Source organism: Loxodonta africana, chromosome 3, assembly GCF_030014295.1.
Source record: "Loxodonta africana isolate mLoxAfr1 chromosome 3, mLoxAfr1.hap2, whole genome shotgun sequence".
In the NCBI taxonomy this organism is placed as follows: Eukaryota; Metazoa; Chordata; class Mammalia; order Proboscidea; family Elephantidae; genus Loxodonta; species Loxodonta africana.
Genome location: NC_087344.1, coordinates 204,532,588 through 204,546,920, shown reverse-complemented (window position 1 = coordinate 204,546,920; position 14,333 = coordinate 204,532,588). Strand labels below are relative to the sequence as shown.

General features: G+C 43.4%; 1 protein-coding gene across 7 annotated transcripts in view; it reads right to left on the bottom strand.

The window, feature by feature from the left end:
* Positions 1 to 13,611, bottom strand: part of POU2F1 (POU class 2 homeobox 1) — a 262,547-nt gene extending 248,936 nt beyond the window's left edge. For 3 of the 7 annotated variants that reach the window (XR_010321592.1, XM_064282901.1, XM_064282908.1), the window contains exon 1: positions 13,529 to 13,611. Coding sequence is in view for 2 of the 7 variants with exons in the window: in XM_064282901.1 (XP_064138971.1) it covers positions 13,529 to 13,589 (61 nt within the window). In the remaining 5 variants the exon portion in view is untranslated. The remainder of the gene's footprint in view (positions 1 to 13,528) is intronic. The other 4 variants (XM_064282902.1, XM_064282907.1, XM_064282906.1 and 1 more) reach the window with 4 other exon arrangements.
* Between the last annotated feature and the right edge of the window lie 722 nt (positions 13,612 to 14,333).

The following is a 14,333-nucleotide window of genomic DNA, read 5'->3' as shown; positions in this document are numbered from 1 at the left end:
GTGTTCACAGCTCCTCAACACAGACGATAAGCTTTGGGAGGGCAGCAAGGGTATCGGTCTTATTCACTACTCTATTTCCAGTGCTAGATACATGACAAGGAGTAAAGTAAGCTCTATAAATATTGGCTGAATTAAACAAACGCAGATGGGACAGTCAGGTGGGTTGATTATTACCAAGTTCATACTCACACTGAGAACTATTACTGCTCCTGATAAGCTTACTGCCCTTGTTCATTCATATTCTAACAGGATGCTTCAAGTCTAAAACCAACCTTTCTGGACTACTTATCTAATATGATTTAGCATCCTTGCTGAGATAGGATCAAGCCTATCATGCTCTATGTTCTTAGCATGTCTATTGAAATGGTAATCAGATAAAAGCCAAGCTGTTCAAAGTGTGTGCTTGTTAACTGAACTTCTACAAAAAATACTGTTTAAGAATTCCACTTCAAAAATCAAACAAAATATACATACACACACACATATGAAAATAACCATCTAGTTCAATCCACTAATTTAATCAATGAGAATCCTATGGGTCAAAAGGCTGAGTGATTTGTTCAGGACCATAAAGCTAGATAGTGGTAGAACCAGAATAGGGAACTAGCTCTCTTTGTTCTGTGTTTCCCTTATGGAGCCTTTCTGGTGCATTAACTGAGACTCACTGATCAAGGTATTCTAGGCAGTTAAGTAATCTTAAAAAGCAACAAGTAATCATTTAAAGCAACCAAACCACCTGTAGAGCTTTTTAAGCCTACGGGTGGCCAGATCAGGGCTTCAATAGATGTGTTAGAACCCCTGCGGAGAATTTGCATTTCTAACAAGTTCCCATAAGATGCTAATGCTCTTGGTTAGGGACCAATTCTGACAGCCACTAGTAGAGCAGTGGTTCTTGAAATTTATTATACGTACGAATCACCTGAGGATCTTCTTAAAATGTAGATTCTGATTCAGTATATCTGGGGTGGAAATGCAAATTCTCGGCAGGGGTTCAAACTGGAATGAACCTGTTCAAGGCCCGGGGCCAGATCTCACTGTATGAGAAACTCAAAAGGTAAAGGCTAGGCCTTTGCCTGCTGAAAAAGTTCCAGGGGTGATTCTTACCCCAGCAAAGTTTGCGAACCACTAATTTAATAAATCATGCATTATTTATTAAATGCCTTCTCTGTTTCTAACAGCATGTTCCTGCTCTCAGAGCTCTTAGGGGGAGACAAGACGTACTTACATGAATCAGAGAAGAAAATAAGACTGTGTGTAATCAAGTGCTGAATTAGCTACACGAACACAAATTAAGTGCTGAATTCAGAGAAGCAGGACAGGAGGTGAGACTTGAGAAATGCAACACTTGTGGAGGAAGAATAATGGAGAGTTCCCCTGTGATAAATAAGGACAGCCATTTTCAAACTGTGCCCAGCAGACATCCTAAAACACCCAAACCAATCCACTGCCATTCAGTTGATTGTAACTCATAGCAACCCTACAGGACAGAGTAGAACTGCCCCATAGAGTTTCCAAGCAGCGCCTGGCAGATTCGAACTGCCAACCTTTTGGTTAGCAGCCACAGCACTTAACCGCTACACCACCAGGGTTAGGATCCTTTGAAAATGCATCCCTGCCCGGACTCATGATTCCAATCACAATAGTTCCCCTTTTACCTTTTATACATTAAGCTTCTGCCCAAAACTCATTGAAGGAGGAACTTCGGGGACTTTTTAACATTTGAAAAGGCTCTTGCTTTACAAATGCAAAACATAAACAAATAAAATCGGCGGTAAAACAACTTGCCTCAAAGTCACAAAGCTAATTAGGGATCCGAAATCTAGGTCTCTCAACTCCCAGGTCCCTTTTCACTAAACCATGCATACATCATGGCGTTCCAAGTGAGGGGGGCAGTGGGAGCTGCTCTCAATGAGCACCACAAATACTGGCCTGATGAAAACTGTGACTTTACTTTCAGGTCATGTGTCTCATACTGGGATGGGACTCTGGGCTGGTGGGCAGGGAGAAAGACTCATGCAAGCCTCAGAGATAAAGACAGTCACCTTCCCAGATCAGCTCTTCCCTCAACTTAAAAGTTTTAGGGGAACTTTAAAAAAAAAATAAAACCCAGTAAAAGAAATGCACGTTTATGGCGGAGCCATAGGGGACTTCCTTGGTGGAAACACTGAGTCAGACTGTCTAAGGAAGTAGTAGGAGATAAGAACGCACAGACAAGATGGAGGCTAGGTTTTAGAATGCCTTGAAATCAAGGACAAGTTTAGATTTGACACAATACAACACCTCCACCGTAATATTATTTTAGGAAGACTATTATGAGGGTACACTCCCTCTCCCCAAGTGCTGAGTGTATGGCACACAGACAACCTGCAGTAATGTCCTCCACAGAGTCAATCAGCTGCTAAAGGTTCTCCCTCTCTACAGCAGCACAAGCAATAAAACTGCTGATTTGACTCTTGCGTTCATGTAAGAAAAACTGTCACAGTACTCTAAAAATGCTTCTGCTATCAATTTAAATTCCCCACAGCACCCCTCTAACACCGGTATTATCACCATCTTACTGTTGAAGGAAACAACCATAGAAGTCAGCAACGAAGCCAAAATGAGATGTCTAGAATTTACAATGTTCAGGCTCAATCAATGCTCAGTCCACACACATCGTAGGATGAGCACAAATCTCAATTCTAGCATCTGTATGTTTATTACACTTTAATTCAGTAAAATTTTTCCAATCTTCGCAGAGAATTTATAACCTAAAATTTAGGATCCACCCAGATATGTTTCAAACGACATGTCTAAAATTGAATTCATGACCTTATTCCCCAAGTGGATCCCTCTTCCAATGTCCCTACTTCTGTTCTTGGCCCTGCCCTTCCCCAGATAACCCAAGTTGAGAGCCTTCATATCACCTTCTGACTCCAATGAGTTGCTTAACACTTTAAATTCACAGCTTTGATCATGGCATTTTTCAGAAGAACATGTCTCCCTTGTTGCTGTTAGCTGCCATCTAGTCGATTTCACCTCACAGCAAGAACCCCACTTGGTACAGAGTAGAGTTGCTCCATAGGGTTCTCTTTGCTGTGACCTTTCAGAAGCAGATTTCCATGCCTGTCTTCCAAGGACCCTCTGGATGGGGTCAAACTGCCAACCTTGTCGTAGCTGAGCGCTGAACTGTTTGTGCCACCCAAGTACAATGATTCCCTAAACCTGTTGCTATCGAGTTGATTCTGGTTCATAGCGACCCTACAGGACAGAGTAAAATTGCCCCAGAGGGTTTGCAAGGCTGTAATAGTTACGGAAGCAGACTGTCACATCTTTCTCCCATGGAGCAGCTGGGGGGTTTTCAACTGCCAGCCACAAGGGCTCCTTCAATAACTCCCTACTGCCTAGTAAATGGAATCCAAACTCCTACACTAATGCAGGGTACTCAGAGCTCTTGACAACTGAGCCCAACCTACCTTCCACCACTCCCTATTACACAGCCTAAGTGACAGCTAACTCAGGCACGAATTAGGCAAGTGTCTGCAGTGTCCCCTCCTCTACTTACTCATGCATTCGAAAGGGACATGTGAGTTATATATATACCTTGTCTATTAGCATATATGGAAACCCCGGTGGCATAGTAAAGTGCTACAGCTGCTAACCAAAAGGTTGGCAGTTCGAATCCACCAGGCAGTTCTCGGAAACTCTATGGGGCAGTTCTACTCCGTCCTCTAGGAGTCAGAATCGACTCAATTGCAAAGGGTTTGGTTTTTGGTTTATTAGCATATATAGCATAATATCAATCACTGTGTCCTGCACAATAGACAATTAAAAAAAACTCACTTGATACATAAATTAAAACCTTTTGTGCTAGATAAATATTAATATTCCCAGTATTTTTTTGGATGTTGCTGTGATAGTATTATATTATTACCCACGTTAGCATTCTATTAAACGTAGGCTAGATTGCATCCACATCTATGCCAAACATATTTTAAAGTGATAAATATTGTTTACAAAACTCAGGACATAACTCTGTATGTAAATGTGATACAGCTAAAAAGTAACTTGAGAGGGTCCCTGACAGAGCAGTAGAAAGATGCAGAACAAAATTCAAATTCACAAAAAAGACCAGACTTATTGGTCTGACAGAGGTGGGAGGAGTCCCCCAGACTACAGCCAGAATGCCCTGCTAACTCAGAACTGAAGCCACTCCTAAAAAGTCCACCTTTCACTAAAGACTACACAGGCCTATAAAACAAACAGTAACACACGAGGAATATGCTTCTTAGTTCAATCAAGTATATAAGCCCAAATGGGCAACACCTGCCCAAAAGCAAAGACAAGGCCTGAAGGGATAGGAAACCTGCATGAATGGACACTGAGAACCCAGGCAGAAGGGGAAAGGGGGTGAGTGCTGACACACTGCAGGGATTGCAACCAATGTCACAAAACAATATGCATATACATTTTGAGAAACTAATTTTCACTATAAACTTTCACCTAAAATACAATAAAATTTAAAAAAAAATCATGCCTCCTTCAGGGAAATATAAAGAAAGAAAAGAAAAAGTAACTTGATTGAATTCATTGTAATAGTCGACTTATTCAAGTTCTCTGGCTTTTGTGCATCATCTGGGACAGGCATTCCCCATGGTTGTTTACCAGGAGGTGCACAACCGTACCCCTGTGTCTGTATCATGGCAAAGAGCACTACTGGCCCTCCTGGCTGGAGCTGCTGGATCAGCAGACATGGATGTACAAGACTGTTCCCTCAAAATCAATCAGAGACCTGTTACCTATTAACATAATCCTTCCTTGCCCAGTAACTGCTCATGTTGAATTCAGCTGCATATTGGGTGAATGTAGCAAGGGTCAGACTCAACAGCCCACCCCCACCTCTTGTCAATTAGTAAGAAATGGTATACTCCCAAGAGACCTGCCAAGATGAGGAGTTTAATTACATGACAGGGGACCATAAGACAGAGACGTTAAGAAAGGTACTGAAGTGGTAGGGGCCTCATAGCTTAAACAACCTTGAACGTGGGCACCCTCATGAGGCACTGGAGCTGGTGTCAATCTCATTCAGTGCCCTGCCAGGTCCCTTCCACTGCAGTGCTCGCTTTTTCTGCTGTCCTGTCCACTTGGCATCTATGGGTCTTTGCTTTGGACAACTGGTGCCGCTGTTCTGTTGATGCCCTAAGCACGTGCTTATCTTACTTATTGGGTAATTCGTCCCTGGCTAACCTAAATGTCTTGTTATTCCCCAAACATACTCACTACTTAATAATAAGAACATGATCTTGGAAAAGTCACTTAATCTGAGCTTTGGTTTACTTAACTATAAAATGGGTATAATAATACTTGCCTAAAAAGACAAATTGAGGTAATAAAAGCGAGAGTGCTGCTATAAATGATAAGATACTATAAAAATACAGACATTATCATTATGTCATGGTTATAGCAATTTTACTTTATTTATACCTGCAAAGCTCCACAAAGGATATGAGGTAGACCACACAAAATAAAATATAACAAGAGCTTAAAATGGAAGCAATAAAAAAAAAACACAAAGCAAAAGCTAAGGACATAAAATGGAACCGGGAATGAGGCTAAAAATGCATACCATAATCGCCTGTGCTTACCTTCCATTTGGTCTAAACATGGTAGTATGATTTGAAAAAGAAACTTAGCCGATTAGACAACTCACTGTTCAGAAGATTAAAAGCAAGCCCTTGGTAAGAAATAATAGTTCCTACTGTAAAAACCAGGCAAGAAGTTCTCCCAAAGCCCCTTATTCTGTGTGATGTAACTGGACAGCATTTTCAGTATCTTTATCTTGGATATTGACTTCATCACATTATTACAAGACTGAAAGCTTCTTGAGGTCAGGAAATTGGCTTATGCTTGTATCTCTAGCACCACTTAGGAAAGTGTCTTACTTAGAGCAATTATTCAATACTCCAATTTCTATACACTGATTTCTATGGATACTATCTCTCCCTTTTGACTTCCAGCTATCTTGCATACCACCATGTTACTCCTAAACATCATTCCTTAGTTCAAAAACCTCCCAAAGCTTCCCTGCCATAGTACCAATGCCTCATTCTTTCCCTATACAGCACAATCTTGAGCACAGCATTCCCTGCAATGTCCTTCCTTGCCTTCCTATTCTACTAAATTTTTTTAGCCCTTTAAAGTCCAGCTTATGTCTCACTTCTACTTAAAGCCTCTCTGACTAGCAGCAATGTGTTAGGAGAGCTATGGGCCGGGAGGGAGACACAGGCTAGAAAGCAGGGATTCGAACCTGTTCAAACCAATTCAGTCGCAGCCAACACAGTGAAACCAGAATGGACCCCAATTTTTAAAATTTTGGTTATCTGGAACTATAACTGAATCAGGAAAAATTACAGGTCTAAGCCCTGGAACAGGAGACTCAGAAGAGGCATAGCGAGGCCCTTCAGGAGCCTGATGCATGAGACTGGATTACTGACAGGTCTGAGGAGAGCAACACACACTCATAGTGGTGCGGTCAGCCGCCATCTTTGAGCAGGGCACCACTGCTTCTGAGTCTGCGCAAAATCCAAAGAGCAAAAGATCTGGTGGCTATGCAATGTGTATGCTGCCCTTGTTTTCTAAGAGGGAGATGAAGTTTCTAGCAGGGCTTTCACGTGTAATTTTTCCCGTTCTGGTTATGGTTCCAGTTTACCCAAATTTTAAAAATTCTGGTCTGTTCCAGTATTGCTTCCTCAGCCATGACTGAACTGGGACGAACAGGTTCAAAGCCCTGCTGGAAAATCAGAGCCTTGTGTTCTCACTGGAGATCCCCTTACTGTGGGCAAGTTACTAAACCACTGTGAGAGTATTTCCTCATCTGTAAAGGCTTTAGGATAGATTGTATCTAAATTACCTTCCAGCTATAGGATTCTAGGATGTTTTGATTCTTTCAAACTTGGACACACCCTGATCTCTGTACTCTGATCTCATTATGTTGTATATTTTAATATGTAATTATATACATTGTTTCTTAAAAAACTTTCCCTGCTTAAACATGCCAACTCCTCCACAGCAGAGACCCAATCTTAGATTCCCTTACTATTCCCAAAAACCACTGTCAGGTACATAGCAAACACGTTTAAAACCTAGGAAATTTTTAAGATAAATGTTTTTCAAAGTTGATAATATACTTGCTGCAGTACGTATCACCAAAGCCAAAAAAAAAACTTTTCTTTTTCATTTAACAGATCATTAAATATGTTTACTAAAACAGTACCTAAGTCACTCTTCTCTATAAAAGCACATTTTTTCTATACATTACAAAGCCAGTCAGTACAACTCCATTACTTCAGGTGACCACATTAAAGCACAAATAAGTCTCTTAAGACACGGGCATGCATAATACTCATTTCCCAGCCATTCTAGAATCTTCTACTTATATCTTCTATAGAAAAAAAAAAAACTCACTAGTCAAAAGCAAAACCTAGCATAATTTTTATTATTTTACTGATTAATTTCATATACAATAGCTATGCTTCCAACACAAAAACCAACAAAGTTACACAGATATTATGAAATAAATCATGTGACATTAAATTGTATTTGCTATGACTTGCAGTATTGCAGGTTAAGTATAGCTAATACCAACATTCATATTGAGCTTTCAGTTTTGTGCTTTTCATAGTCCTTTTATTTTTAATTAATGTAATGTATCCTCTTCTGGATGACCATTCATTTTCCTGGGCAGAACTTTAAAAGGGAAGCCAATAAATGTCAGTTTACTTATTTTTTGCTCATCCCTACTCCTATCAGCAAAATTTAGCCAACACTGAAAACCTGAATGTTTGCTTAACTGGAAAACAAACTAACAAAAAAATTAAAAAAAAAAATAGGGGTCCATCCATCATTAAGTATACAAAGATACTCTATCAATGCTCAATAAATTAAAAACCTTAACACTGAGAACCCTATAAACCACATGCATTATATGTAAAGACCTTTTTCAAATCAGGTTCTAAAACTCAAGACCATTCTCAGATTCCAAATTCTAAGCATACTGTAAGCAGATCAGTAAGTGAGGGGACGGTTCCCCTGGTGCTATTTTTGTTGTCACTATTACTGCTGAAAGAGTTTATAAGAGCTCATTGCCAATTTAGAATATAGAAATAGTTCAGCAAAAAGTAAAGTTATTTCTAAGAAAAAACTATGAAACTACAAAGGTATTATTCAATTACTTTTATTCACAAAATGCCAATAATGTACAAAAACATTCAGCAAAAGAAAAAGATGGATAAGGAAATTGTTAATCTATATAAACCCTAATTATTACCTCTTTCGACCTTGATTCTACTTGAAAAGATATTTCTCTTATTTAAGCAACATAATAAAGATATTAAGCATAATCTTGGCCCAAAGAGTTTCCCAAAAAAGATAAGGAAATAATTTATTCAGGAGGGATAATGAACCAAATCCGTAACTTTGAACTCCAATGCCCAACATCAGATTTCCTGAAGAAATAAATAATAAATATGTTTGCACAAGCACTCAGCATTAGAGGAGACATCAAAAACAAGGACATAGATTACCAAAGAGGGCCATGTTTTGTCTGTGACTTATTATGTTCTCTAAATAATTATTTCAACAGTTCTAAATGCAATCATTTCCATTAGAAAAAATATGTTCCTGCTTAAAATTAGGCTTCACAGTAAATGTATCCATTACTCTTTACTAATCACAAAAACTATGTAATTAAACCAAATACTATTGTATAAAAGCAAATTAAAGACAATCAGACATCAATATTTTTAAACAAAATTAATGGTGCTTGAAAGAAGACTGATGTGCAATGTATTCAACATTAAAAATTAGATAAAATAAAGTAACAATGTGGCAGTCACCATTATGATCTTCCAAGTACAAAGGAAAAGATACTCAGGAGAGTGACCAATTTAAAAAACACAACTAAATTCAAGATCAAGCAATAGATTCAATAAGCACTTCAAATACTTCATTTCTTAATGGAAAACACTTATGAAAGATAACATTCATATTTCCAATTCTGTCATTTTAGAACCGCTGTATCATGCTGCCTAAGACTCAAAAGGAGCTCCCTGGTGGCACAGTGCTTAAATGCTTGGCTGCTAACCGAAAGGTCGGTGGTCCAGACCCACCAGCCACTCTGTGGGAGAAAGATGTGGCAGTCTGCTTTCTTAAAGATTTACGGCCTTGGAAATCCTACGGGGCAGTTCTATATCCTACAGGGTTGCTGACAGTCGGAATCCACTCCACGGCAACGGGTTAATGGTTAAGATACTTAAGGCTGTATTAAACATAAAAACGCTGATAAGAGCAATTTAACATCCTGTACCCTAAATTCATTCCAAAATTCATTGGCCAGATGAATAACACAGATGAACAATTTCCTCAACCTAGGCAGCAATGAAACATTTTATTTCCTTCTGCTTTATACTACCTATTGATGCAGAGATTAGTAAATTTAAAAAGGCAGAATACGACACTATTTAAACTTGAATAATAGCCACTGGGTTTTTTTTTTTCCCCCTTGACTACTGGGATTTTTGACAATGAAAAAGTGACAAGAATTAGAAATTACTTTGGGGGCAGACGTTAAAAATAATTTTTACAGTAATGGCTTGGAAGCAGTACGGGCCTTTAGAAATTACAAACATTTGGTCAGCTGTCACATAAATTTTCAAGATCTTAAATTCAAAAGTACTATTATAAATTAACAGGTGGGGCAAGGTAAGAAGGAAGCGACAGTGGAATCTTGTGGCAAGCTGTCTGAGAGATGCCAAAGGAGACAGGCAGGCAGAAAACTCAACAGTAAATTAAAACACTCTCTTCAAGCCTGGCTCAAAAATAGGGCTAGGAATAAAGCACAGCCATCCTATCACATTCCCAGGACATTCTAACTGTCATTTTTAAGATAAACTACTCTAAAATATGATGAAAAATCATTAGAACAAAGTCTACTAATATGCCAAAAATTGTTAAGTGAAATCACTACCTGGCAGTGGAAAATTTTTGAAATCATTCATCAAACAAAATACACAAAATTGTTCAGACTGATTTAAGACAAATCCAAGAAGAATTCTTACTTTTTTAAACCTGTTTTCAATGCACATGCTTTCCTGTAAATATTCTACTTATTTTAAACACTATAATTGCACCTTCCTTCTCTTCAACTCCACTTTATTTATTGAAATAACCTTACTTGAGGTTGTTTCTAAGGCAAATGGTCTCTCCTTTAGCCTGGGTCCTGTTCAGATTAAGTAACATGGTTTCTTAGTGGAGTTTGGGGGATGACAAAGAACCTACCTAAAATAAGCACGCATAAGGATCACTTCTAGGATTACGTACAAAACCAAATTTATGAATTTTAGAAAATGAATTTCTACAATAGCACAAAAAGCTGAACAAAAGGCCAGTTAACAATACCCATCCTTTCTGTGTTACAAAAAATGTAACAGTGAAATTTTGTTTATAAAATGCAATGTACATTTTATCATCTTGGATAAAATATCTACAGCCTCCATAGTGGTTAAATTGCAGCTATAAAGGAAATTGTCCTGAGATAAATGGTTTCCCTCTGAGAAGGTTTCACTGTTACACTTCACCTCAGGACAATAAATCAAATTAACTGCACCTTCTCCTCTGTCCAATGACATCATCAGCTTGACCACATCTTGGAAATCGGGTGCAAAAACATATGCTATTTAAGGCATGAAACCATATTACTGCTTTCTGTCCATCCGACCTCATGCTTCAGGTCTCTCAAGCAGTTAGTCACCTGAACAGCCTCATGAAAACTACAGATTTTTTTTTCCTGCTGCATTCAAGGTCTGCCTGCTGGGGATGAACGAAGAATATATGGTAAGAACTGGTTGTTCGAAATTGGCTTGCTTTTAGTCAACCAAATCTAGAATGTTGTTAAAAAATAAGCTGAAGACTGATTTCCCACAAAATATGTAGCTAGAAACTGGCCATAAAGTGCCCTAGCATAATTTCAAAGGTTTAACACATCAGAGTTAAAACAACACTGTCACTCCCCTCCACCAGCACAGATGAACAATCACTAATGAAAAGCAACACCATTTTTTAAAAAAAACACACAACTAGAGAAAATAGAAATGAAAAAAACACTCTACCCAGTAAAGGTCAAAAATCAAAATTACTGTTTCCTCTAAACAGCAAAGTTAATCTGCCTAAGTCCAGATAAAACAAAATCAATTCTGACAACTTCAAGAGTGGCGGGTGTGCTGGGAGCGGAGTAAGTTCCAAGATCAAGGTAGACATAATGCTTTTGTTTATTCTTCTATTTCACTCATTTAACCATGACACAAACACTTGAAGAAAACAACCCCATTTCTGGTTTCAGTAGCGCTACAATTAAAATAAGCAAGTCTATGATATTAAAGGCACGAAATTAACGTCAGCCCCATTTTAAACTGAAAAGAGACTGGAAAAGGGGCACAGCAAAAATTACAAAAGTATTGTTAACTGCAATTTCTAAAATACTTAGCTATTCCACAACTCTTAGAAAAAAGAAAAAAAAATGTATTGGTCTCACAAATACTGCAGACCTTTACAAAGCCTTAAAGTGTTTAACTTGGGGGGGGGGGCGGGAACCAGAGGGAAATTATCCGCAAAACAAAGTGATTTGTAGCAACCCAAATTATATTTCATAAGCCTCTGAAAATGAGAAAGAAGACAGATTTTTTTCCTTAGGCCCATATTACTGCAAACTGTAAGAAAGTCTTTGTGAGAACAAAACACCAGAGTTGACGCTTGGCTAGGAGCTGTTTTAATGTTGCTAGGGCCCCAGGAGGGCTTGTTTTGCCCGCGGAGGTGCGTATAGTGGTAGTTCGTGGGGGAGTGATTTGGCTTATTAGTAAATAAATCAAGCGGCAGAGAACATGAGGCCTAGGCAAGAAGAGCCAAGGCCTAGCTCTCCCCCTCTCTTCCCAGCACAGTCTGGGTTTGATCTCAGAGCCCTGTGGATTGCCAAGGAAAAAAAAAGAATCATATCGAACCACAAAAGCACATGGGGCGAATGTAAAATATAAACACGGCGTTGGGCTGTGAGTGGCTGTTATTAAAGGTCTAAATTACTAAACATGAGAGGCGGGGAAAGCCAGGCGGCCATTTCAATAATATAAACCTCCCCGAATTAGATATTATTCAAATGAGAGGTAAGGCTAAGCAGAGAGTAGAGAGGACCTAGCACCCAGCAAGAGAACACCACCAAATAATCAGCGAGAGGGATCCTCGTCCCTACCCACCAACTCCCAACAGCAGAGGGGAAATCAAGAATATTATCAACTTGTCAGGCCGCCCGTTCAGGGGCGGGGGCAACAGGGCAGCCCTTTACATCCGAGTTCTCCGGAGGCCTCTGGCCGCTTCTGGGGCCTCAAGGCCGAAGCCCCCGAGGGCCCCCGGCCCCCTCCCTCCCGGCCAGGCGGAGGGGCGGCGGCACGGGGAGGGGCGGGGGGGACAGGGAGACCAGATCCGGCACCCCTAACACAACTCACCGGCGAAACCACCGCCAAGGGGGCCAGGGGGCTTTTCCGGGACCCACGGGGACTGCTGACTGCACATGGGGCGGCCCGGAGGGCATCCTATTCCGCGAGGAACTTTCCCCCAGGGCTCTCTTCCAACCCAGTCCTCACCCCGGGGGCCGAATCTCCCCAGTCGCCGACCCAAAGCCACCTCGCCATGCCCACGACCCCTCACCCCTGCCCACCTAGAGCGCAGGCCCGGCTCAGGTCAGGCCGCCACACGGGGGACGAGTGGGGCGCGGCCGAGGTGTCCGGGGCCGTGACCCCCGGGCTCAGTCGCGCCTGGAGCCCGGCGCAGCGGCAGGGCGCGGGTGCCCGCGGGGCGCTCTCCCGGGCGCACCCCCGGCCGCCCCCCGCGGTGGGCGGCGCCCCCCCCGGCCCGGCCCGCTCCCGTGGGGGCACGCGTGCAGCTGTCCGGCCGCCGGGGTCCGCTCCGGCCCCGCCGCCTCCCGGGCATTGTGCTCGCCGCCACCTCCATCCCCCTCCACGCCCCCCCACCCCGCGCCCGGCCGGCCCGGTCGCCCGCCCGCGCCCCGCCGCGCCCCGCCGGCCCAGCAGCTATGAATATGTAAAACGTCTTTATTGTCCTCTCCCTCTGCCCCGGCCCCGCGGACCCGCCGCGGACCCGCTCGGGCACGGGGACCGCGGCGAGGAGGCGGCGGCAGCGGCGGCCGGGGAAGAGGAGGGCCGGTGCCGGCGGGCGGGCGGGCGGGCGGCGGGGTGGGCCGGGGCAGGAGGTGGGCGGTGGATCGCAGCCCCCTTTGCCCCTTGCCTTCCCCCTCCGCCTGGCGGCTCCGACCCTCTTTCCCCCTCCGCTCGGCGCCCGGCGGGGGCTCCGTGCTCCCCGGCCCCCCATCTCCCCACCGTTAATTATAATAATCCTGAGTACTAATAAATTATGCTAAGTCGCGGGGGGGGCAGCGGGAGCCGGGGTTGAGTATGAATATGAATATGTAAAATGCTGTAATGATTACCTGCTGCTGCTGCCGCCGCGGCTGAACTCTCATCTTGACTCGCTGCTCCTCCGTCCGCCATTTTGAATATTTTAACCAAAATCGCCGGGTCGATAAACCCTCCCTCGCTCCCGCTCCCCTCCCCCTCCCGCCCTCCTTGCCTCCTCCCTCCTCTCCGCCCCCTCCCGCACCTTCCTCTCCCCGGGCGCGCGCCAGGGGGCGCGAGAGGCCGGCGCTGCTCGCCGCCCGCCCCCTTGGAAGAGCCCTACCCCCCTCGCGCGTTCTGCGCACGCGCCTCCGACCCGCAGTGGCTCTCCGCTAGCTGAAGCGCCCTCCATCTGCCGGTATCCCCTTTGCTATGTTTCTTCGTCTCGGTTCTGCACATGCGCGACTTTCTCCACGCGCCTGAAACGCAGTCAGCGCATGCGCTATCCCTCTTCGTTCCCTCAGGCTTATCGTGACTGTAAAGTGTAGTAGGTTGAGCGCCGGTGTCTTCTTAGTCCTCTCGGCTCCCGCCTCCCCTCCACTCCCGAGTTTGCTCCGGCTTCCCACCGCTGCCAACAGTATGCCAAAAGAAGGCCAGGAGACACAGTGGCCAAGAGCGCGGAGACGCGCGAGGGTCCGTGGGCCGGTCACCGCCGGCGTGCCCACCGCTCCGCGCTTTTTTAACATTTTCCGCGCTGTGGGAACCTGTAGCGACAAAGGAGGGCCGCCCCCCTGCTAGGTAATTTCCGGGCCTGTGGGCAGGTAAGGGCGGAAGCGCCGGCCGAGGAGAGGCGCGCTGCAGGCACCTGCTGAGCCACGCGCTGGCGTCCCCCTTTAAATT